The 27,934-nt window shown below is 47.1% G+C and overlaps 1 protein-coding gene across 3 annotated transcripts in view; it reads right to left on the bottom strand.

The window, feature by feature from the left end:
- Window positions 1–27,934, bottom strand: part of CTIF (cap binding complex dependent translation initiation factor) — a 146,716-nt gene that overhangs the window by 94,287 nt on the left and 24,495 nt on the right. For 2 of the 3 annotated variants that reach the window (XM_074856064.1, XM_074856065.1), the window contains exons 2-6: window positions 24,598–24,810; window positions 20,551–20,634; window positions 8,848–8,970; window positions 4,137–4,210; window positions 3,133–3,237 (exon numbers count right to left, since the gene is read on the bottom strand). In XM_074856064.1, the coding sequence (XP_074712165.1) occupies window positions 3,133–3,237; window positions 4,137–4,210; window positions 8,848–8,970; window positions 20,551–20,634; window positions 24,598–24,777 (566 nt within the window). In that variant the 5' untranslated portion in view covers window positions 24,778–24,810. The remainder of the gene's footprint in view (window positions 1–3,132; window positions 3,238–4,136; window positions 4,211–8,847; window positions 8,971–20,550; window positions 20,635–24,597; window positions 24,811–27,934) is intronic. The other variant, XM_074856068.1, reaches the window with a different exon arrangement.

Raw genomic sequence — 27,934 nt, 5'->3', positions numbered from 1 at the left:
TCTGAAGTGAGTATGCTGTGCCTCCAAAACACTCCCACACAGGCACAAAGCCGTTAATACAAAATTGAATGCTTTTCTTAGTCCTCTCCACCTGCACCATTCGCCACAGCGTTCAAATCCTTTTGGTAATAACAGCAGTGAGAAAACCAAGTCCTGAACAGCAGCATTGGGTGATTCAATTCCCAGACCAAGCAAAACCAAAAGCACAGCCCACCTGGAAAAAAAAACAATGAGGACACAAAAATGTAATGAAAAATGTTTTCTTTGAAGCACTGCTCATTTGTCGGTCTCCACGGGAGCTCCAGTTCTCCTGCTGAGAAAGGTGTTGGCAAACAAGCAGAAACGTACATCTCAGACAGCAAACAGCAATCAATATAAATACAAACATACAACTTGAAACGCAGAAAAATTGGGGTGAGAAGCCAAGCACTGACAGACCAAACAGATAGCTGGCAGCTGAAGGACTTTTTTTAATCAAGAAAGGAAAAAAACCAATCCAAAGGTAACTACTAGCTGGATGCAGAGAGTCTGTAATAATACAGAAAAAAAATGGTCAATAAATACCATCCTTCTGCATTTATAAATAATTGAGGTGATCTATTTTTACTATGCTAGAATGATAATGCATTTTTTGGTCAATCAGTGACAAGATATTGTTAAACAACATACATTAGGCAGAAACTTTGATAGCAGCAGACCCAGGTAATCAGTACTTAGAAGTCAGAGAATCTGACTTCTAGAGCCAAAGATCTTGGTGGAATTACAGCAAATAGGGGGAAAAAAAATCCAGAAAAATGGCACGTGCTAAAGCACCAGGCTCAAAAAACATGTGTGTATATATATAAAATATATAAATATGCAAGACAGAAAATTTATATATAGAGGAGAAAAATCAAGTCAAACATCTGAGGACAAATAATACCAGTTACAGGTAAAGAACGGGCATGCACATGGTAGGAAAAAGTTATCTGAAAAGGATGGGGACTATCCCAGGGTGAACGTCTGATGATGGACTGTGGCATAAAGGCAGGAGATGAGGAGGCAGGGACTAGGGGGATGAAGGCAGCTTTCCTCTACAGGCAGCATGGCTGAGCCTGAACTACAGGATTGTAAGCAGCTCGGGCAGTCATGTTTCAAAGAGGTGGTAGAGAAACTTCTTAGAGAATGGGAAAAACTAAAGTGATACATGGGCTTGGGAGATAACTGGAATGAAGAGAAAATATCAGCTACAAAAAGTTGTTTGAACTGGAAGAGCAAAAGCACAAAAAGCACTAACACTGGAAATTAAAGGCAGACAAATTTGGGTCAGAAATGAGGTACAGTTCCCTGGTTTTCCTTAACCAGTTCACTTTGATTATTCAGCATATCACCAAACTCAGATTCCTTCTGGAGGAAAACCCTTCAGCCAAGCAAAAGACACTTGAGGTCAATCAACTGGATGGAACTACATGGCCACATGATTGGACTAAGGAATAGAATGGTCCCTTTGGTATGTACAGCACAGAAAACACATCCTGAACAGCATCTTTCCTTTTTTTTTTTCTATTAAATTTTTCATTGCACAGCTAGCATGTTAAAAACCCCACTCAAGCAAGAGGGAAAATGCCTAGCTAGCAGGAGGACGTTCTTGGAGGTTTAACCAGCTGAATCATGCTCAGCACAGATTCATCATGGAGAGCTGATGAATTCACAACAGAGACAGCTTTAAAAGTTAAAAAATAAAAACAATTTTGTCTGTGCTTCCTCTACTCCAGTGCAGGTTACTTATATGACCTGCATTTTGGGAGACGCGCTGCCTGCACTGACAGCATCTGTTTAATTTTTCTGCATATACACTAATTCTTACTACATTTTTACAGCTGTAATATTTAGGAGTGGTTAAAGCTCACCTCCATACCGCCTTCTCTACCTGTTTGCAGCCTGGGCATTCACAGTACCCCAGGAACTGGGGGCAAACCACAAAGCAGACCCTGCTGCATCCTCCCTATAGGTAGCAGGTGCTGCTGGCAGGATCATTTGTCAAGTGCCATCAACCACGGAGCACATTATATCTTATTTTACAGAGGGTCCTTCACCTCATTTTTCAAAACCATCTGAATGGTAGAAATGGGAATAAACATGACTAAGGCACTTAGGGACTTAGAAATTTAGAGCTAATACTAAAATCTAAAAATTCCTTGTTCCAAATATTCTGAAAATTGCTGTTTATATACCTGCAGTAAATACTTACAGTGCAGAAAAAAAAAGCTTTACACAGTTGTGTGAGTGCCTGTCACTATATGGTACAGGACACTCCTGAACCTGGGCTGGGGAGGGATTGCTAGCCTGGTGTTTCTAAACAAGATGTGCAGCCCAGACACGTGGCATTGGCCTGTACTTTGGCAAGAGCAACCTACCAAAAGAAAAACTTCTCTGAGAAAGGATTTCCATCCCCCCATGGCAATGGAAGTCACCTGCAATCTTCTTAACCCCATCTTTCTGACCCATTCTGGGTTTTTTCCCTCCTCTGTACCCTGAACAATACAGAGAGGGAAACCCAAACTATGACTGTTTCCCAATCTGCAGAGAATCTCCAGAGAAATGGTGATGAACATCTAAGCAACATCGGTGATCCACTTGGTGCTGGCATGCCTTTATTTGGCTTGACCAGCCAACAACCAAAGAGGAATCCAGCAACACCATGGAAGTTCCTGCAGGCTGTCACCACCAAAGGAGCTGTTTAATGTTTTCACAGTTTTGTGGCTAGCAGATGGGGGATGAACACTACATGGATCACACTGATGCTTTCTCCTTCCCTGAAGTCTCGCTGGGGAGAACAGCAGAAGCCCTGTCACTCGTGGGAACTGTAATTGGGATCAGCACTAAGCCAGGATCTTTCCTCCAATATTCAGAGATGCTTAAATCTAGGAGACTTGGATCCAGCACGGTTTAAAGACTGAACTCTACCAAGCAATGTAAAACTGGACAATAGCAGAGCCAGATAGACTGATCGTGGCATGCTCAAACCCCACACATCATCCAGCACTGCTTCCCCATGTCCTCCACAGGAGCCATGACACCGAGCTAGCGTTCCTACAGCACAGGAGTTAGAGACCTTGCTGGAGAACACGGTATTGCACACGCAGCACTCACCCTTCTCTGTCTATGTGAGGCAGCGGGTGTTTGGAGGTGTTTCGCAGCTTCCTGTGAAACTGGGTGAAATCTAGTTTCTCAGGCTGCAAGTCCCACGTCGCACCACTAGGAGAGAAAAACAGGGAAAAACAAAGAAAGAAAGTCCACTACTAATTAAACAAGTGGAGGAACAGAGGGCACATTGGAGCCTGTAGACAAGGAAAGCTGGTACTTCTGGAGGCACTGCTCCCTGCCACAGAGCACACGGATGCAGGTCTCCAACCTTCACATTGCTGCATCACGTTTCTTTTCATTTCTTCTATTTTTTTGTAGATGCTGAGCTCCTGTTGCTTGCTCTAAACCCATAATTTCAATGTATGATGTAGCATGATGCAGCACACACCTTGCTAGCTATACTTGCTCTCTGTATCAAGGGGGTATTGCAGCACGTGTGGTCTGGTCCATGCAGTGGAGATGTTCTCTCTGGTCCTGCATAACCTGCCCGCTCCCAACAGCCTGGAGCAAGCCCCAGGTGGGAACTCAACCCCTGCAGACTCTTGTGGCGCTCCAGGCACAGAGAGAGAGAGATGCATAGATCTGGACAGAAAGCATATTTCACCACTTCCCCTTGCATGGATGCAGCTGCTGAAGAGCTCTTCCCAGCAGCTGCGAAGCCAATGCATGATCGCATCTCCAATTAATGGAAGAGTAAAAGCCTGGAGCAGTAGCTCAGAGCTGCCTCAAGTCTTGCCTGCGCAGCTCTCGGATGATTACAAGTAATCATATCAGCACTGGTTTCAGGTGTTTGGACTGCAAACCCATCCAGCTGTCTCTCCTAAGCATGTAGCATGCTTTAAGTACATTGTGCTTAGTGCTGCGGGCGAAATGGGGATGGGGAGGAGGAGGAGCAATGACTTGAGTACCAGCAGGGTACTCACTGGCACCTGGATACTGGCAGGATGGGCACACGGGCTAGGAGAGGGCACAGTCCATCTCTCTCTTAAAGCATTTTAAAACCGGCTTACCTGAAGGAGTCAAAGGTGTTGGCAGCCCAGATGTCCGTGCCCAGCATGTCAAGGGAGCTCTCCTTGTTGCCATTCTAGGAGGGAGGGAAAGGTGGTTACTCGCCGGAAGGCACTTGGCACTATCCGCACCACGGCACAGCCTGGCACAGCCTCTCCCATCGCCAGTCACAGAGGTGTCCTGGCTCCTCCACTCCCGTGTGAATCCACGCTCACTGCAATGCAGAGTCCCCTTGTCTGCTGCAAAAGTGCACCGTGAAGGTAAGGAGTGACACAGTTTCAGCCTTGGGGAAACAAAACTGTGGACAACACGGAGCAGACAACATGTAGGCTCAGCTCTGACGCCAGCCCTGTCCTCTTACCCCATCGTCCACAACCTCCAAGGCACACCAAGGTTCAGTGGGTAGGTTGAGGTCCCACCTATGAAGACACTCAGCTACAGAGTGACAGAGCAGTTGAGGTGGGAAGGGACCTCTGAAGCTCATCTGGCCCAACCCTCCTGCTCCAGCAGGGCCACCTACAACCACCTGCCCAAGACCACATCCAGATGGTTTTTGAATATCTCCAAGGATGGAGATACTCTTCAGCAGCTGCCACCAGAGCCTGCTGTCACCAATAATGACGGGGAAAGCCATCCTGCTTCTTCAAGGAGTCACGGTGGCATGACTTCTTGCTCTAACATCAGGCAGGGGATGTCAGAACCCGCACTGTGCCACCTCTGCAATGCACACCAGCAAATGAGTTCACACGGTTATTTTGGTACACGTCCCACCAACACTAAGGTGATGGTTCCTTCCCCTCAGAAGCAAAAGCATCATGGTATAATCAGGTGGGAATTATGAGAAACCTCCAGCAAACTGCAAAGCACCTTGAATTTTCCCGTACAGCTGCTTTTGGCAAAACCAGAGACCTGAAGCAAGAGCATCTAAAGCAAAGACCTCGCACTCGTCCTTCATGGTCCCTTTACAGTCATCAGCCTACACGTGCCCCTCCCACAGAAAGAGGGCTGCCCTCTCCACGCTTTACAGGTGAAGAAGTAAAGCATGTTGGAATTTGCCATTCAAGACCATTCAAGAAATCAGACTTGACTCAGACTCATCTGGGACGGACACATAAATGCATTGCAAATAGGGAATCCCGTATTATCAATTTTCCCTCAATATTTCTCACACATATTCAGATTATTCATAATCTTACCCATATTCAGATTATTTAAGTATTTCAGCCCAAATGGTCCTGCTCTTGTGAAACAAGTGCTGGAGAAGACAGCTTCCATATATTCCCCATCCTGTAATTTCTGCCATTTTCAAATATTATTAATAATAATCGAGACACTAAAAACTCATGAAAGTGTGACCATTTCTTAATGAAGTTCCAGACCTCAATCTGCCCATAAAGTGAGCAATCTTTTCCCAACAAGCAGGACACGCATCCTCAGTCCACACTACAGTTGCTGACACTTGGCAGCCATTCCTAGCACAACGACCAATTTAGGCACCAGATACACCAAACACAGCCACATTGCTCCCTTTTTTGTCTCCTCCAAGGGGTCTACAGATTACGATTTTAACCTCCAGGGATCTGCAGGTCAACAAGTCTATGCACAGAAACAAACTACCAGAAATAGGGTGCAATAGGACAAGAGGGAATGGCCTCAAGCTGCGCCAGGGCAGGGTCAGACTGGCTCCTAGGAAGTATTTCTTTGCAGAAGGGGTTTTGGGGAGGTGGAATGGGCTGCCCAGGGCAGGGGGGGAGTCCCCATCCCTGGAGGGGTTGAAGAGTCGGGTTGACCCAGTGCTGAGGGATCTGGTGGAGTTGGGAACGGTCAGTGTGAGGTTCATGGTTGGACTGGAGGATCTTCAAGGGCTTTTCCAACCTAGACGATTCTGGATTCTGTGAAATACATAAAATTCTGTAGATCAGTTCTGGAAGCAGAGCTTTTTATTTTAGGCAAATGTAAGCAAAATTTTCTCCCACCAAGGAGAGAAAATAGTTTTCTAAATACTTAGAAACATCCTCATGCAGTATAATGAAAATATATGTACAGGTCTTTATAGCTGTCATCCAAAGAAGAGATACTTCTTGCAGACAGATGCATTTCTCTTTCCATTTCCTATGGACATGGGAAATTTTGAGTAGCTGTCAGTGAGCCTGGGATTTCCCAAGAGCAAAGTATTTGGGTTCAGGAAGGAAGACTGGGAACACGTAAGCAGTTGCAGTGAGGCTGAGACAAATCATCAACAAAGATATTAAATAGCAAAAAATTTAAGATAAACTGGGTTCCTAATGCAACAGGTTGCATCCTAAAATTGTTGCCCAAATTCAGCTCGATACTGGGCTTCTGAAGAGCCCCGTCTTGAGCTCTGAAATAAAGCACCTAGCAATTAGCCTCCGACGCTTGGCTTGAAATCTGTTTGGATGTGGACGGAGAGCCTTGGCACTGACACCTCCTAGCCCGTGTCGCAAGCGGAGCCAGCACAAGCTGTCCCACCTAGCTCCCCCATACCTCCCTGGCACATCGGCTCATCGGTGCTCTACCGGTGAGCACAGGCAGGTCAGTCCCAGCACTAATCCCTGCAATTAAGGGAAATTGCAGCGATGGTTCAGGTGGTGCAAGCTTCTAGGCAGCGGTTGGATGCTCCCACCCAAACTGGGCTGCAACTCCTGGTCCTCTGAGACAATGTCCCCATGACCTCTCGGAGACGCTCCAAGCATCAGCCAGACTCCATAAATCTGGCGCCAGGGCCAAACGATAACGCACCTTGTCATTAAGTTGTGAGTCACTACAGTCATTTCAAGACATCCTGTCGGTCTTCAGTGACGTGTCTTTATAACTGGTTTCTGTCTCGCTGCACAAGGCAGGGAGCATGTTTGCTGCCCAAGTGAACCTGCGCTGCAGGGCGTTTACTAAAATGCTCACAGCACGGTACCAACAGTTAATATATAAGACTTTCATAAAGCCAATTCTCAAGTGGAGGAACAAAAAAAGTAAATTACATGTATTTAAGAAAAGAAGCGACTTGCTGTCAGTTCCTCCAGGACTGCAATTATAACCATAAGCAGTTTTAACATGAAGCTCCGAATGAGCCAACCCTCAGCTTTAGATAAACATTTTCACCGCAAAGGGGTTAGTACTGCTGAAAATTAATTAAGCCACTAGGAATGATGATTGAGACACACACCGACAAGAATAACATCAATACTCAGAGAGATCAGAGATCGGCTGTAGCAGATTCTACACCCAGCATGGTTTAAATGCACGTCCGTGACCTCTGTCCTCCAGTCCCTGTGAGCATACGTCACCTCCATCCACCGCCACCCAACGCCTGTCGCTGCCCACACAAACAGAGGGATGGACCACGCCACCGGCCACGTGGACTCTGACTGTTTACTCATGCATGCAGCTTCAGCAAATTCCCCACAAAGTCAGCATTTGCATGCACGCAGCAGCTTTTCAAAGCCCAGCTCAGTGTCCCACCCGTTCCTCTCGCCACTCCTCGTTACCATCCTCCAGCGAACCACTACAAATACAAAATCACGCTCTTCGCGGCACGACTGCAACAGTGTTAGGTCATCACTGTGCTTGGCAGGAACGTAGAACAATGCCAAGTGGTCGGCTGAGTCCGTGGTAGAAATTCAGGGATTATCCTGTGTCATGTGCTACTTCTTAAGCATTTTTCAGTTCTACATCTGAGAAGATTCCCACACCCTTCCTCCTTCTCAGCTGCCTACAACCCCTGGCTGCACTTTGGTGGAAAACAAAAAAAGATAGATACTGAACTGTCTGAAAAGGCTCCAATTAAAGGTTTCCTTGTTGACAACAGCAAGTTTTCATACGAAAAATACAGACATTTTGAGGAAGACAGTATTATCCCTGCTCAAAGAAAGAAGGATACGTGAGTCTCACTCCCACCAGAAAGGAACATTATTTTCCAGCAACAAGATGGTTCTGCAGGTCCTCTTCCTACACAGCATGGTTCAGGAGGACAGACAACTTCCTCAAGCTCTCCAGGATGGGTGAGATGGATGAACAGATCAGGACTCAGGACCACTGGCCCCAGATCTCCTGGAGTCCATCCTCCACTTCTGGCACAACGTGTGCAGAAGTACACCAACCCCAAAAGGAGAGAGGAGGACAGAGGCTGAGTAAAACACGCAGAATAGCTCACTGGTCTGAGTTCAAGAAATGGATCTAAACCAAGTCAAAAGCAGATTCTTACAGTTTTTTGCAGGGCAGGAAGGTAACTCCCCATCTAGTCCTGCTAACAGCTTCCACAGAAAGCAGCTGGACTCATGGTCACCATTTAACACCATCTATGTGGTGTCCACTCATATATCACCTTCTAATGGAAGACTTGACAAAAAATAATTACAGACATCTCTTAATTTCCCAAAATTAAAATACTCCAAGACTTCAAATAAAGAAAAAACCCTAATTTCCTTTGCACTAAACCAGCTGACTAGGAACTTCTTTCCCAATATTAGGGCACTCAGCGTACCTCAACAGACTTCTTGAGGATGAAGGACAGCTACAGCCCTCAGCAGCCAGGTCACACATTATGTGTGAATTAATTAGGTCTCTGAGGTGTCCTTCATAATTGACATGTGCTCACACCCTACGTGTACACACACACACAAAACACGTCGTTAGGAGGATGCCTCTGATAAACAGCAAGCAAAGGACACGACTTCAGCATGTTGCTACCAGGTATACCTTGGTTGATTGCCTGAACTGGCTGCTTCTCCCGTGGCTGCCAGACCTGGATCCAGACCCGCGCCTGGAGCCCGACCCCGGCCGGGATCCTGCGCTCCCACTGCTGCTGTGATCCCACTCTTCCTAGAAATAACAAACAGCTTGCTTTAGTCAAGGGCAATGCTGTCCCACACCCACAAAAACTATTGACCTGGGGAGCCAGGAGAGCTCCAGCTCCCAGACCACACGTGCAACCACCTACAAAACCATGCCCATGCCCAACACCCTGATTTTGGGGCTTTCTCGGAGTCCTTTAACATGTTCTATTTACATACTGCGAAGGGATGACACTGTGGGACGCTTCAATGAAGATAAGATTTAGCTCTACTGCTCTAGTCTATGCATAAGGAAAAATAATACTTACCTCCTCTGTCTTCATGAAGATTAATTATGCATATTCAGCAACCCCACATCCTCCAAAACTGCTTAAGGGCATTTGGACTAATGCCCTTAACAACATGCTTTAACCTTCTGTCAGCCCTGAACTGGTCAGGCAATTGGACTAGATGATCCTTGTAAGTCCCTTTCAACTGAAATAGTCTCGTCCTATTCTATTCTATTCTATTCTATTCTATTCTATTCTATTCTATTCTATTCTATTCTATTCTATTCTATTCTATTCTATTCTATTCTATTCTATTCTATTCTATTCTATTCTTATTCTTTACCCTTATTTCCCCTCCCAAGTCCAAATCAACTTCTCAGTCAGTTTTTCCACCTGCTTAGCCCACTGTTGGAGTTCAGCTACTCACATATTTGAAAACACTTGGAGTTCACCAGGAGACACATTACACAAATAACTATTTTTCCCTATTAAGGAGCTGTCCCTAATGTTCTCCTTTATTCTCCTAACACTTGTTCTGCTGTCAAGCAACCTGCAGGTTTCTTGTTCAGCCAACAGCCCTCAGGGCAAGATGAGTCATCTGAAAACCAGAATAACTCACCCTACCAGTTCTATCTACCCAAACAACCCACAAGGTGCTTGGGGAGAAAGGTGGATATTGTCAGGGTAATTGCTCCAAAAGCTTTGCTCACAGGCTTGGGAAAGACCTCTGAAGTGACCTAAGATGATCAAAAAAACATGAAATCACAGAGTGCAGAATATTCAACTCTTTCAAGCACTCTGAAAATCTGGGAAATACAAAAAGGAGCATGTGTTTCAGGACTGGTGTGACAGCTGACACTTAAAGAGGGTTTCTCATGTCTCAGACATCCTCGCGGGGTTACCTGCAGACACTATCATGGGCTAAGACAAGGGCAGAACCACCTTGGCCTTCAAGAGCCAAAAGGACTCACCAGCAAAGCAAAGCGTGAACTCCTCTTTGCACACAACAGCCAAGTCCAGGTCACTAATCTGGGAGCACAGACCAGGTCTCAGCTCCACCACTGCCACCTGGGTTGGATGGGTCAGGGACCCACACAGCAGACGTTAAGCTGCCTAAGGTGATGCTACCAAGTGCTCCAGCATGGACCTTAGTGCGCGTGAAACATGTAAGTATTTACCCAACATGAGGAAATGGAAGCAGAACACATCAGTACTGGTTTCTGTGTTGCTACAGCTGCACATTCTCCATCCTCAAACCTAGCAAGTCTCAAGCAAGCTCAAATATACTGTGGTTGCTATAGCCTAAAATCAGCACTGACTTCAAAAGAGGAGGTCAACTGGTTTTCAAGCTGTATAGAGATGAAATTTGAGAGGTTGTGGTTGTTCCCACATGTTACAACAACAGTAGAAAGCATCTTCTTGCCTCCTCATCACATCGTGGCCTGAATCTCCCGATGGCTGAGAAATACCAGTTAAGGGAGTTGTTAAATTGGCATGGAGGGAAAAAAAACTTGATCAATGTCACTTGTGAGACACAGGCAGGTAGCCACTTTGGGAAGCTTCGGGGAAGACCCAGTCTTGCAGGCATCTTGAGAAGTAAGAAATATCTCATTTGATGTGGGGAGGATACGCCCCAACTGAAAAGATGGTTGGGAGAAATGAACCTGCACCACCATTAATATTCAAAGGATTAATTACCAGTTTACTGTATCCTAAACACTGAACACGTTGTTCATCCATGTCTGAAAAATTTCTGTGCCAAATGCTCCAATGGGACCAGTGAGCATATGCACCCTTTGCTTTAAAAGACACACTGAAAATAAACATCACCATTCAGTTATATTCAGTTGATCCAACTTTTGGTCGCAGTTGCCTGCAGACAACCTGAAGATATGTAAATTCCAGAAATGTGGCTGGCCACAATAAAACTGTTGTGAGAAATGGGGAGATTGGTACCACCATGCATCGACATCCAAACTCACCGAGACAAGTCAGCAGATACGGCACGAACCAGTTAGTTAAGACAAAAATCACAGGTACCCTTTCACTAAATCAGCTTGTCTCCTGGCTCTAACTCATGGCCTGGGGTCTTTTCCCTGTTCACATTCCTTATCTTTATCACGTCCTATTAATATTCATATTTAAAACCAAATTATTTTAAAAATAAAAATTGTTGAACTAAAAATTGTTGAAACTTTTGTTGAAGCTGAAACAGAGTATGGCCTAAATACATTCATGTTCGTACTCACCAGCACAGCCAAGCTCAGTATTTCACCTAAATTTCTGACTAATTGCCAAAGATGAACAACTCTTTACTGCTACCTTACTGATAGGGGTTCAAATCTCCAGAACAGAAATGTGTCCATCAGAAACTCTCCCAGACATTTCTGGTGGCTTTGTGTCCTCTAATAAATCCCTTTCATGCTAAAACGAACCCTTTCTGCAGACCTCCTTTCTGCGGGAGCGGGGAAGCTCACACCAACCTCATGGGTGATCCTGGAGGAGTGAGCGAAAGTACGCAGGTAATGATCGTTCCTTAAAAAACAACAACCGAGCAACAAAAACACTCCACCAGCATCATTGCAAAAACCATAAAAACCCCAATTCCAAACCCTTACAGGCAGCTGGACTTCAGCAGAAAGCTGAGGCTCTGCAGTGGTGAGACGTTGGCACTGCTCACCCTCCATCCCGCAGCATGGCCACCTACATGTCTCCCTACACACAGCGCTCTTGCAGGAACAGATTTGTCCACAGCTCTGACAAAGGCTGAAGAAACAGTTGTAACGGCACAAAGTTTTCCATCCCGTGCCCTTGCCTCCTGCCAACTAAATCCCCCATCATCTGGCCCCATTATCTCTGCTGTGCCCCCGAAAGACCAAGACTCTCCCACTCTCTCCCAAACAAACCTTGAACTCTTGTTTCCAGCCCTTATTTGGGCTCCTCCACCCACTATTCATGATCTACACTCATCAGCAGGAGATGGGACCTCTGAGCCACACTCTGGGGCTCCAGAGACTGACTCCTAGCAGCTGCTCTCATCCATGCCAATCCTTCTGGCCAAGCTCTGCACCCTCTTGGGAACAGTGAGGCTTGTGCACATTAACACTGCCAGCCACCCTCCTTCAGAAACTAGCTGTCAAATCTAACATTTGCATTTTAATTAGCAATAATCATATGTTTCACTTACACTGCCATTTTCACTTTCGCAGCTAGATCTTTGAGGTATGAACTAATTAATCCCACTCCCTTTGCCAGCTCAAGAGTTAATATTTTCTGCTGCTTCAGTGCAAGTTTGAAAATCCCATTTGCAGAAAAAGGAGGTAACTTTGCCCCAGTGCACAGGCAATAAACGGAAACGTGGTGATCACCTACGTGGTTGGTCTCAGTGATGGTAAGTATGGGTGAAGCTGGCTGTGTTGGTAGAGGTGTAGACCAACCATGGCAATACCACAAGATTTATGTGGCCCGAAGACATCAGTGGATTCTTGATGGGATTCATGTACAATTGTATGTCAAAACCTCAATATTCAATGTACAGCATTCACAGCCTAAGGTGGGCCAGAGAAAAAGGAAAAACAATAGAAATCTAGAGGACTTCTCAGGACACAAAAGCCTCTGAGATATCCTCCAGCATTAACATCAGTCTAACCACTGCACCTATGAGAGGTCACTAGATCAAGTTGTGGGGTGTCCTTCAAATGACTCCCAAACTTTGAGTCTTAATCCTGGTCATAACACAAGACAGGTATCACGTAAACTTTGGGGGTTTTCTGTAGCAGAGGTTTTCTGCACCCACTTTGCGCTGCAGCTAAACCTTCCAGTTATGCAGAATTTTGACACCGTACTCCAAGTATCTCCCTGCTCTTCTAGACCTTTTCAAGAACAACCACTCCAATTTTTCTACAGAAAAATAATGATTTAATTATTTTAATAATTTTAAATGTACCTTTTAAGAAAAAAACATAAGATTACTCTAAACATTTTAGCAGGGACAAATTTCCAGCTTCTTTCTTCTCAGTGTACTGCATAAGGCTATAAGAAAAAATGAAAACTTACCCTGATATAAAAATACCATGCAGAGAAAACAACCACTTTGGCTCTGCTCCTTCACTCCCCAGGTCCATGTCCACCTTCCCCAGCCCTCTCCAATATGGTATGGTCCCTGATCACTACTTCAGTAAAGGTACAGCAGGAGGGACTTCAAACATCGTTTGGAGCTCTTCTCCCAACTGGAAAAGTAAGGTTTTACCTATACCTCCGCCACAATAAAGGACCAAAGGACCTGATGGGCTTGGAATTAGGACATTAAGCCTACAAGATCTTTCTGGACTCCTCAGGAAAGGGCTAAGCCTGTGTGGTTGTGTTCCTTCCAGACAACATTGGAAGAGATGTGTTAACCAAGGATGTGCTAGATAGCTTGTTCACACACAAGGATGAAGATGAGAAGGAGCACTGAGAGCACTCAGAATGGCACCGAAAACTTCAGACATGCCATGGAATCCAGCACCAAGCTCCAGCCTGAGCCTCAGACTAAATGGCTCAAGTCATCCCTCCCCTGTTAAGAGCTTCAGCATTTGTTGACCTATTCAACCAAATCTGGAAGAAGAATGGAGACCTGAAAGGTAACTCAGCTACGGCAAGTTTCACAAAAATAGAGCATGAGAAGCTCTCCCTTCAGCAGGCAGACCAACATCACTGTCCACTCTACACAAATGGAAACCGAGGGTGACAAGATGTCCTCCCATGAGTCACTAGTGACACCAGGCCTAGAAGCCGCCTTCCTCCATCGTCAGTAAACAGCAACAGTTCTCCTAAATTAGGCTGCAAAGCAGTGAAGCCATTTCACTCCCAAATCTTCAGACACCCAAGCAGGTGTCTGCCTCATGAGGAGTGGCACTGCTTCACGAGGTGTATCCCAAGCAGAAGTCACAGAGAAGTCAGACCTATTATTGTGGTTTGAGCCCAGAGGGCAACTGAGCAGACATTCACTGTTCACTCACTCCTTCCCCCCCAGCGCTGGGAAGGAGAAAAATGAAACAAAAGGCTCAGAAAGATAAGGACAGGGAGGGGTGGGTCAGCCATTCACAGGCAAAAGACAGGCTCGTTAGGGGAAGAAAACAAGGACATCACTATAATTCAAACACTAAGACCACCAACACTTGACAGAGTGGGACAGTGAGAAGTGTTACCATATGTTAAACACACCTCCGCTCACCCCTCCCTTCTTCTGGGACTCAGTTTTGTCCCCAATATCTCTACCTCCTCCCCCAGCGGCGCAGGGGATGGGGGGTGCAGTCAGTCCTGCTGTTCCTTCCCCCAAGGCTGGGGGGAAGAACTCCTCTGCATTCCTCACCCTGCTCCACGTCACGTCCCTCTCACAGCAGACAGTCCCCCACAAACTCTCTCCACCGTGAGTCCTCCCCACGGGATGATTCTTCCCGAGATGCTCCGCCGTGGGTCACCCCCACGTGTTGCACCTCCCAGCACTGAACTACAACAGCGGGGGCTGCTTCTCCCCACAGAGTCCTGGGGGTCCCCCACAGGCCGCAGGCAAATGTCTGCTCCTCCAGTGACCCCCATGGGTGATGGGGGGGGCCCTGCCCTCTCACCATGGGATACAGGGGGGTTCCATGCTCTGGTGCATCTCCCCCTCTTCCTCGTCCTTCCTCCCACTGACCTCGGTGTTCGCAGAGGTGTCCTCCTAACTCCTCCTCAAAGTCCCAATCTCTCCCTTCTTAAATACATTATCACAGAGGCTCACCACCATCACTGATTGGCCTTGGCCAGAGGTGGGTCCACCTTGGAGCTGGGGGAGCTTCAAGCAGCTTCTCACAGGGGCCACCGCTGTAGCCCCCTCCCTTGCTACCAAAAACCCTCCACACAAACCCAGCACACCTATATATTAGTTAAAGGAGTTGATTTCTTTCTCAGCAGTCCTCTCCAATCACGGCTGCGTTCGCTGCACAGAGGGAGTGTTACCCAGCAATTACAGGCAGAAAACCATTAAGTGACTGGTTTTCTCAGAACTGCTCTCTGATCATGGGCAGGTCACCCTACTTAAAGATTTAATTTCTTCTTCTGTCAGGCAGGGCTACACTAACCTGTATTCACTGGCAAAGCCTCAAAGTAACTTCCTGTCTTTCGCTTTCTCTTTTTCTTTTGGAAACAAGACAACGGTGACTGCAGTACCTGCCAGCATCCACTTGTCCCAACAGGTTTTCAGCGTGGTGGACAACCTCAACCAACTTCAGTGTACAAACTGGCCCTGGGCTATGACAGAAGCGGGGTGGTGAGATGGAGAACCCCAAACTGCCCCCAGGATCATCCCTGACATTTTGCTGAGCAAGAAAATCACTGTGATTCAGATCCGGGACCCAAAGATGGTCAACTAAAGCCAGACACAGGCTGTCTACCAGCACGAGGAAATGAATTCCATCCTCGGCCAGGAGATCCTGTCAGCCTCTTCGCAAGCAGTGTCCAACCACTCTCCAGCACTGATCTGGTTAGCCAAGGATTTGGGGCATTACACGCTGTCTGCTGATGTCAGCAGATTTAAGCTGGCAAGAAGATGACTTTACCAACGACCTGAGAAGTTTACACGGTGATGGTGGTGGTTGCAGGAGCCTCAGTCCAAGTCTAGACCTTCTGACACAGCCACTGCCTGAGACTGTGATCCCTTGCCATCTGCCTATGCAGCATCCACTGGGGAGGATTTCCTGATGTTTCACCCCAGGCAGCCAAGCAGCACTGATGCCTGCAAAAAAAAATATCTCTGGAATTGCAAGAAAAATCTGCACTGTTACTTTGTTTTTTCTGATTTCTATAAAATTAAGTTCCATTGTGCATTGAAATCTGCTGTTTTCCAAGAGAACCTTCATACACGGTTGGAAGACAAGTGCTCATCATCGGAGGGGGTTTTGAGGTTCAAGTGAGACACATGAAAGAGGGACCTGGAAGGTTTAGGTGGATCTCTGCTGTTCCCACTCCATGCACAGCAGTCAAAGACACCTCCTCGGGCTGCACCTCCCCAGATGCAGGCAGGTCAGATGTCCTCTGTCTACAGTCTGAGCTCATACGATGAGAACCATCTCCTGCCTGGAAACATTTTGGCACTAGCACTGTGCTTCTTTGAGTCACGGAGACATCGGAGATAAAAGTTTCATGTGACATTTGATTTTGTGAGAACTTCTCATGCTTTCCTTAACAGCAAGGCTTGAGTTTGGGTTCAGACATCCTTAGGCAGGATGTGGCAGGCTTGGTGACAATGGCAAACAACTCCTGCAAAGCTCTCTACATCTCCACGCTACCAAATAGCGCCAGACACTCAACATCGGACACTAAACTTCTCAGTGCAGCCCTTGGGATGCTCTTGACCCTGGCCAGCTAGTCCTCTCCAACCAAAGCCCGAGTGTGGAAACCCACCACCTCTGCCTGTCACAGGCGTGCTGCTGTTTCTATTGGCTTAATGGAAAGGCAAACCAAATCATCTCCTCCACCACCAGCTCCTCGGGGAGGACAGGAGAAGGGTGGTACTGGCAGGGTGTAGGATAATCCAGATGTGATCCACACACCCTACCTGCTCCTTCACTGTTCAGCAGATAGACAACATGACCATCAACTGGAGAAGCCTCTGAGGTCCCCAATCATGCAACAAGTCCCTGCTGCACCCAGTGGGACATGGACACACATGCAAATAAGCAGTGAAATAAACTGCAGTCCCATTTACTGCCAACAACACAGGCATTTGCTTGGTGATGATGGGTGACAGCCAGCCACCAATGGGGGAAGGGACGGACTTGGCCAGGAAGGAGGATTTTCAGCTTTCCCTCTCCCACCGCCTGGAGAAATGGGACAGACCCGCAGAGTTGCTCTGGTTTTTGTTAATGCCCTTTACATAAGGGGAGCCTGGGATGGAGCTGCTGCCAGGCCTTTCATGTACCAAGAGCTCTGCTGGCTCTCTAAATACATACCATACCAGAAGTCTTTTACTTAATGAATTGCTCTCAGAAATATATCAAAGAGCTTCCTACTTCCAACAGCCTCACAAGGGGAATGCAAATAAAGTATTACATAAAACCTTCCCACTGGGTCTTTTTAGAAAAAAAAATAAATCCAAACGTAAAAAGATATGAAATTACTCCATTACCTAAACTTTCCTCATTTATAAAGGTCATATGGTGCTCAGAGAGTATCTTGCATACCTCGACGGAGTGGTCTCTACCCCAGAGGCTCACACAGTGCTGGCAGACCTTCTGGGGGGCATCGCTCAAATGCAGCTGGGCTTAGTGGAACATGGCACTGCCATGCAGCAAACGGAAGTGTTCACAGTAGGAAACAAGGAGAATTATTGATGAGCTGAATGTGACTGTGAGGCCAGGATTTTCTCAGCGCACCAGGAGCTCACGAAATGTATCTCATGAGATTCTCCATGAGCAGACCATCTTCTCGCAGCCACCTGTCCAGAGAACTGGAAAAACTAGAGTAAAAGGTTTCCAGGGGCAATTTTTTCCATTTTGAAGCCACTGCTTTGTACAGGATGTACAAGTGCCAGCCTACAGGCACTGACCCCCATACAGTCTCCCACAGCTGCCAATAGCAGATGTCTCACCAAGCAGTGCAAGAGCAGGGCAAGTACGGGGTGGTCTTCTCCATAGATAACCAACCACGTCAGAAAAAATGCAATTTAGGAATATCCTGGACTGCAGGATGCATCAAGACACCTTATTTTTACTCTTGAATTGCACATTATCCAGGAATTACTCTCAGCCCCACACTTACACAACATCCTGTGGATGCTTATATACACACATTATATATAAATGTCTATATAAATGCGTAATACGCCTACGCATGAAAAAAAAATAATTCTTTTATTTGCCTTAACCTTGCTGGATCCTACAGACAAGAATTTCAAAGGCATCAGGTACTTAGGGATGCAGAGGGGGATTTTCAATCACGAGAAAGTCAGCTTCACTCTAGGCTCCCCTATAACCTTTAGGAAGCCAATTAGTTTTGTGGCCCTTGACTACTCTGCCTTTGCAGAAAAGAAAACTGATGCTGAATATATTTCCAGGACTAACCTGGATTTCCATATAAATGCCCTTTCTGGTCACCAGGTTAGAACTGCGTGAGGCGTATCACGACCACCAATACATAACCCACATTTTCACAGTAGCTGAAGCCAGCAGAAATCTCACATCCAAGTATTTTTGAACTAAGTCTGGTGCATACTGCATAACTGACAATGCAGAAATCTCAGCTGGAAATAAAATAGGAAAAACAGGAATTTGATTTTTCAACTAAAACCCTCAAAAACCATAAAAAATTGCAACCAAAAAACTGCCAACATCTCTTGGGAAATAATAAGCCAGCATTTTCCTTAGCAGGTTTGAAGACTGATTGATAACTTACATTCAGGATAAACACCTTATTAATGAATATATATATTTTTAATGTTTAAAGCTACTAGTGAAAAATCAACAGCCAGAAATGGTAATAAACTGAACCTAGCCCTCACCAGCAGCGTTTCACTCATATATCAGTAACAGCAAGAGAAACGCTTGCCTGGACAGAAGAACAATAGCTTGCAGCTCCTCTTTGGTGCCAAGGAAAATTTGTTACTCGCTGTTAAAGGAAGCCCAACATGGAGAGAGATAATTACTAGCTCTGCTGCAGGCTGGGAGAGAGCCCAAATGCAGGGAAAACAGCTTGGGCATCAGCGAATGTTATTTGTATATAGAAAACAAGCTCCCTGTTGGAGGAGATCAAATAGGTTTAATTCCCAGGGAAAAAAAAAAAAAAAAACAACAAAAAAACGCCCCATAAGTTGAAACAAAAGAGAGCACAGCATCAGGCAGATGGAAGATGTCAGGGCTGCGTTGATTGAAGTCGAGCATCACTCGTGTGTGACTCCTGCATCCTCCTGTGGTACCCACCAGAGACTGGCATGTCAGCTGGGCCCTTGGGTGACGAGCCAGGGACATTCTTCCCAGGGAAAACACCCGGTCCTGTTAACACCCCGAGCAACCCAAGGAGGCTTGAGGGAAACGGCCAGCCTCCCAGCTGAATTTCAAGCAGCCGGCTGCAGCAGTGGGAGAGACCCCAGCCGGGGTTTTGCTGCTGAATATTTCAGAGCAGATCAAAGCTATAATAAATTAAATCCACAATACCATCTGCCACCTTCAGAGGTTCATCTGAAGCAGCATCTCTGTACAGCCCGCACCTTCCTGCACAACAGGATCTTGCCTTTGTTCTGTGCAAGTGCTTGTATAGATGCTCCCTTCCATCCAGGCACATGGCAGGGAGGAGATGTGTCAGCCTCCATCCCACAGCCCAGAAGCTTCCAGCACGGCTCTGCACGGGAAGAAACTGTGCCCAAAATGGGAGCTGCAACATGCACTGCTCAGACCGGCACGGCCTCTTGTACCACCCTGCAAGGGGCTCCCAGACTTCTTCTCATGGATCCCATGCGTGGGACTGAAGCCTGGAGGACATCAAGCAGGGCAAGAGCAGCAAAACCACCGGCCTGAAGCCCTGGAGACATCCATCATCCATCAGCCACGGCAACGGCAAATGCCACTTCACCCCTTCCTGCAGCCGGCTCGGTCTCCTGTCTCCTCGGGTGAACACTGCTCTTACAGAGTTGACACTCGCGTGGTGGCACAGCAGCTCCTCAACCAGGTGACAACGGTCAAATCCATGCCTCCTCTCTACCCAACCCTCTCCCACGCCAGTGCTCGCACAGAGGAGGGACAGCCACCTCCAGCGATGCCAGCAGTGCTAAATACTCTTCACTGGCGTTCACGCCACGTACAACCACCAAAACTGACTTGCACCTGGCTTCCGTCACTGCAAACCCAACACAGGCTGTCAGCACGTGCAATTTTGCTGTTTCTCCCAGTTCACCCTCTCAGCTATTTAATCCTCTTCCCTGCAACACCATCCTTGTGCTGCAGCACATAACCAAGAGGCACAGCTACACAAAGATCCCTCACCCCAGATACATCACATACTTCCAAGTCAGTTTTGATGCTCCGAAGAGGTGCCTTGCACAGGTGGCAATAAGAAGCTCTTCAGGAATAAATGGGACACTCCGTATTTTTTCCCCGTTATCGCAGAGCAATAAGTTTGTGGTCAGAGCATCCATCCACACATCAGGATGTTGCCCATCTCCCATGGTTTCAGTGGGAACGAGCTTTCAGATGCCGAGCAGAGGGACACGTCTCCCCTTCCACAGGAGAAGGAAAGCTGGCAGCACAGGCAGGCTCCGCACTGCCGGATGAGACAGTGCAAGAACAAAAGCAAAGGTTTGGTGAGGAAGAGCTAAACACAACCCCTACCTGATTGTGTTCGTGAGACGACGAGCCCTTCCCTCGGGATGGGGAGCAGCTGCCATCAAGCTGCTCGCTACAATCCGCCGTCCACTGTAAAAGGGATAAAAAAAGGGATTGTGTAAAATAATAGCCGGGCTGCGGAAAACTGCTGTGTCAGTCCACAGCACACAGCAAACACCGTCCGGCCGCGGGCATCACTGTACACGTGCACCCCCCCGCCTCCTTTTTGAGGATCATCCCAAAGGCTTTGGCTTGGAAACGCTTCACCCGCCGATGGGGAGCAGAGGAAAGATGCAGGAACCATTGCAGGAAGGCACCTGAAAACAACACTTTGCAATAAAATCCATTCCCAGTATTTCCTTACAGACTCCAACCATGTTTGGTATCTCAGGTGTCTGGTACACACCAGAGCAGCTTGACTTGATTACTCTTTGCCATAGAGTCTACCATGGAAAGCTGGAAAGTTTCTGCTTTTCCCAACTCTGTTTGCTTCAGGGACAGATATGACTCCTGAATTGCCAAAAAACTCTGTCTTTATTTTAAACAAAACAGAAAACAGAGCTCAAAGCTGCAGGTTTGGCCACTGCTGTACGCCGCAGCTGGGATGTGCAGCCTGGATGGCAGCCCTGCTGTCACACTGGCTTCGCCCCATGGTGAAGGACATCGGCATCAGGGGACTTCCCAGCCACAGGGGATCATGACAGCTTTCCCCAAGGTTTAGACAGCAAGACACGCCCACCAAAATAATTCCATTTGGGGTCATTTAGGTTTTTTTCCCCCCTCGGAGAAATTAAGGGCTGCATTGTACTGTGAAAAATAAATAAAATTTTTAAAAGCAATTTTCACTAGACAAACATGAAAGACGCTGCTTAATCCTAAAGCTGTTTTGTCACCGCCCCCCCAAAGCTGAGACTGAACCTTGGTGAGTAGCCCCATTTCTGAGGTCTTTCATCCTGGAAGTGCTCAGCTGCTCCTGAGACACTCACCGCCCGGATGCCATCACCAAGGCTGATGTACCAAGAAAATGAAAAGTCAATTCCATTCAAACACCAACTACCTTCTTGACAGGTATCAATGAGGCCACAAAATAAGAGGAAGAGCCACCACTAGAACTGCCCATGATCGCTGCACAGCTCTGCCCTCATCAGAGAGCCCGTTCTAGCTCACCAGATGGAGGGACCTCAGCCTCGCCTTTAGCGAGCTCTTTAAAGAGCTGCCCATCACTCTCCTGCCACCTCTGCTGACCTACCTGCAGAAGCTCATGGTGCTATCACGCTTGAGAGCTAGATCTATGCCTATCTCCTTTAACAATTCTGGGTGCAACCACATGCCTGGAAGCATCTCCCAAGGTGTAGCTCACCCATTATTATGCCCACAGCCAAAACAAAACTGCATTTTCCTTCTGACTTTCCTCTTTTTCCTGGTGGGAACAAGGTTGGAGACATCCCCACCATGGGAACATCAACATTTTGGGATTCTCTAGACTGGTGATGGAATCAGCTCCCCTGTGAGTGGTGTGGAGGATGAAGCAGTGTACAATGTGCCTTTCCTTCCTTCCCTGGCATGGAGAGCAGCTAAAAGACCTCTACAGCAAAACATATTCTTAAAAAGGTTCATTTGATTGGTAATTTCTTTACACTGAGCTAATATATAAAGGGATAAAGGGTCCAAAGCTCTGGAACAGATACTCAGCTCCATCAAACCTGCATAGCTCCTATAAATCAGATAAGCACTGCTGATATCAGATAAGGATGAGATCCTTCATATACAGAATCACAGACTGGTTTGGGTTGGAAGGGACCTTATAGACCACCCAGTCCCACCCCCCGGCCATGGGCAGGGACACCTTCCACTAGCCCAGGTTGCCCAAAGCCCCATCCAACCTGGCCTTGAACCCTTCCAGGGAGGGGGCAGCCACAGCTTCTCTGGGCAACCTGTGCCAGGGCCTCACCACCCTCACAGGGAACAATTTCTTCCTTATGTCCAATCCAAATCTACTCTTTTTCAGTTTAAAACCATTGCCTCTTGTCCTGCCACTCTAGACCTTGGTAAAAAGTCTCTCTGTCTTTCTTAGAAGCCCCCTTTAAGTCCTGGGAGGCTGCTCTAAGGTCTCCCTGGAGCCTTCTCCTCTCCAGCTGAACACCCGCGACTCTCTCAGCCTGTCCTCACAGGGGAGCTGCTCCAGCCCTCTGACCTCCTCTGGACCCGCTCCAACAGGTCTATGTCTTTCTTGAGTGGGGGACCCCAGAGTTGGACACAGTACTCCAGATGGGGTCTCTGGGAGTAGCAGAGGAGAATCCCCTCCCTCGCCCTGCTGGCTACACTTCTTTTGATGCAGCCCAGGAGATGGTTGGCTTTCTGGGCTGCCAGCGCACATTGCTGGGTCACGTCCAGTTTTTCACCCACCTGTGTCCCCAAGCCCTTCTCGGCAGGGCTGCTCTCAACCCATCCATCCCCCAGTTCGTGGTGATGCTTGGGATTGCCCCAACCCACGTGCAGGACCTTGCACTTGGCCTTGTTGAACTTCACGAGGTTCACACAGGAGAGCAAGCTCTTCTCTGCTGGACTTGGGGACCCTGGCTTTTGCACGCTGGGGAGCACAGTGCAGGGGACAGGAGAAGCAGGCAGCTCTGGCAAATGGCAGGAGAGCACCTTGCTCTCACTACCCCAGCACACCTCCCAGTTTAAAGGCAAAACAAAACCCTAGGGAGGCAGGGCCTTACTGGTAAGCAATTAATAGACTTGAGCATGAAGCAAGAGACAAAATGACCTGCAACAAAACTCCTCTGCATGCTGGAGGAGGTCATGATCCTGCACAAACCCAGCCTGCACTCTGCCTTTCTCTCCATCATCATACCCCCGTCTTGGCTTTGCCACGTAGTCTTGTTAGCTGTTAAACTAGCATTAAGGCTTAACACGAAGTGTTCCGGGGATCTCTGCTTGGGATCAGTCTCCCTTACACCTTGTATAAAGAGACAAAGACCCAAATCAAACCAGCAGACCCCACCAGCAGCAAAAACACATCTCAGCTATCCAACAACAAGCATATCCTTACCCTTACGACCCTTCAGTCTTACTCTTATTGCATCCTCATAACCAGTATGTAAGTGGTCTCTAACCTAAATATTTTATCCTACCAGGAGCCCTGTGGGGTAGGAAAGCTGCTCTATCACAAACGGAGGATCACGGTAGCCTTACTCACCCAAGGGCAAAGACCAGAGCTCCCTGCTCCATGGACTCCTTATCCCTTTGATAGTTCACATCTTCAGCCCACATCTGGCACATCGTGGCACAAACGATTTTTCTCCGAACAACAACAGGTCAGGAGGTTTCATTTCTCCTTGTGTTGGACCTAAAATGTCCATTTTGCGAACAAACCTAACTAGGACCCTGTCATCCTAATGAAAATACCAAACCACATCCCCGCTAAAACCATGCCTCTGTTTGCTGGGTGTTCCCATCCTCTGAAACACAGAAATTTCCTTCTCTGACATAACAACCATGATGCAAGAAAACAGGTTATTACACATATTAAAATGCCCACAAAAAACACAGTTTTGAGAATTTGGGGCTTTTGATTGACCTTCTGGTCTTGGTTGTTTCATGGACACCCCTGTGCATACGGATGGGAGAACACCTCACTGCAGAGCATCCTGCCGCTGCAGTCTTTGCAGCTCTTCCCAATCCCTCCAGGATTTTTCCACCCTGTTGAAGCAGCGTGCTGTCTGGGATGGAGAGAACCACCCTTCATTTACAGATGAAATGTTCTTCATTTATAAATGGGAACCTTGGAGAAGTCAAAAAGCTTCGGGGCACACACCTTAAGAACATGCAAAAACAGAATCCAGTTGGCGAGAGACCTCTACCAACCGGTTGGAGACCTCATATCTGGCTGAACAAGCAAGCTGCCCCAAATCCAGTCTTTTATTATGTCCTGCTTTACACCCCAATGCTCGAAAAGCTGCTTCAGCTGGATGTGCATCCCCAACCCAGGTGACAAGCCACTGGTGTCCCTCAGCCCCTCTCCCACCCCACACCGTGCCCTTCACCCACCTGCGAGACATGGGACTGTGTCTTCTCGCTCTCACCATCCCCCTCCGTTTTATCCGTCAGCAGCCCCTGGACCTGGTACTCCAGGACGTAGCTGTCGATGAAACGCTCCAGCTCCTCGATCTCCTGAGAGCGGCTGCTCCCTGCCTCTGAGGAGGCTGATGCCACCGATGAGTTCTCCATCCCTTCAGGAGAGACGCCGAGAACGGAGGGGGCCTGAGGAAGTAAAATTAAAAAAGGCAGGAAATGATTTCCCAGTAATCATAAAAAGGTTAAAAAAACAGTAGCCAAAGCCTGTCAGTTACCACACACAGGTTACTTTTGCTGTACATCCAATAACATTTATAATAATCCTAGGTGGTCACATACAGAGTTTCCATGTGTGCATAAAAAAAACAAGTCCAATTTCTGTAATATTCCTACACCTGAGGACAACAGACATTTGCTTATCCTCCTTCTTAAAACCCAAGATACTGAAAACCTCCAGACACATGCACAAGAGAAAAACAAAATTAAAAAGCTTAATTTAAAAAGTCCACAGTATTAGCTGTGCTGGATAAGGATGATCAGCTGGGGATGACGGACAAGGGTGTGAGGAAGAGGATGATAACTGAAAAGCTTCTCTAGGACGGCAACAGTAAATGATGCTGAGTCAATGATGCGACAGGTAAATGGTCCACTGAGGAGGTCTGCATGAGGAGGTGAGCAGAGATCACACCAGAATCTATGTTTAAAACCTCTCTCTCTGCAGGAGAATGGCTCTGCAGAAGATATAGGGGGTTTATGATGCTCTCTTCCTTCCTATTTCTCCATGGCTGAAAGCCAAGCACACCTTAAAGAAAAGAAACTATCAGCTCCTGGACCTGGGCTGGGCATGTTTGCACAAGAATTAAATTTTGGACCAGTGTCTTGTGGTAAGACTCTCACTCCTCCTTTCCTGCGGCTGGAGGGAGAAGACAGGGGAGCTCCCATCACATTGCAGGACTTCACCCCTCACCCTCTCCTTCACCAGGAACTGGTATTTACAGTCTGTTTTGAGAAAAACATAAAATTACCAAGCAAATTCGAAGTGAGTCACATGCCATCCGGAAGGGAAGGAAAAAAAAAAATCTGTTCCCAGCTCATGTAATTTCCAGCTCCTGAACTATTTCTCATCTGTCACTTCTGAACAATTGTGGCTTCATTTGGAAACTGCTGAGAACGAGCAGTTCTGGCCTAAGGATTTCATCTGTTCAAGGAATTATTCCCAAATGTGCCCGGACTGCCAAAAAGGCTCATTATGTAGATCAATATCACACATTAGCTCCTGAACAAAAATCATGTGGCGTATTAAAAAAGGCGAAAGAAAAAAGAAATAGACAAGGATAAAAAAGAAGAGCCCCAGAGAGCATGGAGCCCTGGAGGAGGGTATGCTTCTCCCCTTTTAGCTAATTATTGTCAATTACCAAATGGAAAGCACCAATTATTAAACAGAAAGTGCCAAAGAAAGAGTTGGGAGAATAGGTGGCTGCAATGAGTCCTGGAGGGCATGATGGCATGGGGAGGTGACCACATGAGGTAGGGGACAGCTGATACAGGTGGCATCACTTAGGATGGAGCAAGCAGAGTCTGAGGGTATTCTCCATTCCCTGGGGCCACACAACACAAACCCAAAGGTTTTTTGCCTATTTTTATTGGTTTTTTGAAGTTGGCCCTAGAGGAAATCAAGCCCAGGGCACTGCCATGGGGATGCTCCCCCTTGAACAACCATGATAAAGCATAAACCAGAGCAAGGGCTAAGACATGTCTCCACTTTTGGGGTGGCAATGCATGCCCAGCAAGCATTTTGCTGATTAGCAACAGGAGAGACGGTGAACTGAAAGCAAATGGGTTTATCAGAAGTACCAGGTCCAGCAAACAAGCACAAACCACGTATTTGAGATATTTATGGATCTCTAGTAGGAAACCCTAAAACCAAGTCATCTTGCAGTACCTTCACCTCTTTCTCTAATGGAAACCAGAACTTAGCAGGAAGAAAACTCCCCTATATTTAAGGGTAATGAGTTACCACTTACACCCAAGATAAGATCATCATTGTACACAAAGACCCCTAGAGCAGATGTTCAGGCTTGGACAGATAGGAGACCAACAAGTCATGGTCCGTAATCTTTGTATGCTTATTCTGCACCAAGTTGGTGTGAATCACGTAATGACACAGAGACCGGCCACCCGACATGGACATCCCAGCGTGTCGGCTGTGCTGGCGTCACTGCCAATACGCCACCATCGCCACACCCTGGGCTCCACAAAGAGGGTCAACAACCAGAGGAACATCTTGACTTTGTGGCATCTCCTGGCACTCCCTGGTAGCAACCAGCTCCCGGTTTTCTGAATTTGTCTTTTGAATTCCCCTTCTGACCACGCTCCTTTCCTATACCGGGGTTAATGGTTAGGACCACATGTGCCTGATCACTAGGGCAGCGAGGTCATGTCTAAACTTGATGCTGACCCTGCTTTGGGCAACTGGTTGGACTAAAGACCTCCTGAAGTCTTCTCCAACCTGAATGGTTTTACAGTTCCATGAGATGACATTCAAACACTTCATCACTTAAGAAAGCCTACTCTGCTCTCTCAGTCTACTTTCAATACTTCTTTCTGAGCAGTGTCACCTATTTCAGATGAGTCTCTCTCAGTTATCATACAACTGCCTTCTCCAATTCCACCAGTCTGCCCAGAGACGTCCCAATGCTCAGATGAGGGTTGTTTTGGTCAACATCCTCTAGAAGCTTTTTCAAGGCAGGGCTTTTTCAGCTGTTAGCCATTGATTTCCAGGCTCTACCTTATTCTACCAAGTGTGAGATGCACATACATAAACATGCTTGACAAAACAAAACCAATATAATCACAGGTTTACAGAGGCCCATTTGCTGGGTCCTGCAAGCTGGTTCTTGGTTGAGGCAGCCTGGCCCTTCAAGAGGGACAGATTTTTGGAACACAAATGTGCAACACATATGGCGGCCCTTCCTCCTTGGCAGGGAACCCCTTGGGAAGGGAACCATCCACCTAGATCCAGACCAATTCAAGTCCACCTGTGAAGGTTTACTCTCCATACTAATGATAAACCTTCTCTCCCTTTCCAAAATTAACCCTCTCCACTGGGAAGGCGCCACAGGCTGGATGGTGCCCTGCTCTTCTTGGTGCCATGTGTCAGGAAACCTCTGGGCCTGGAGTAGGTTTCCCATCTCGCCTCGCCCTGAAAACATGTACAAACAAGAGGTTTTCAAAGAAAAACCCAAACCCACATTTGAGCATCAAAGCGGTTGATGTCTTCCCAAACTGGGCACAAACGCATGTTCTTGAG

This window comes from Strix uralensis, chromosome Z (assembly GCF_047716275.1).
Source record: "Strix uralensis isolate ZFMK-TIS-50842 chromosome Z, bStrUra1, whole genome shotgun sequence".
Taxonomy (NCBI): domain Eukaryota; kingdom Metazoa; phylum Chordata; class Aves; order Strigiformes; family Strigidae; genus Strix; species Strix uralensis.
The sequence above is the reverse complement of the archived record's forward strand: the minus strand, read 5'-3'. Positions and strand labels throughout refer to the sequence as shown.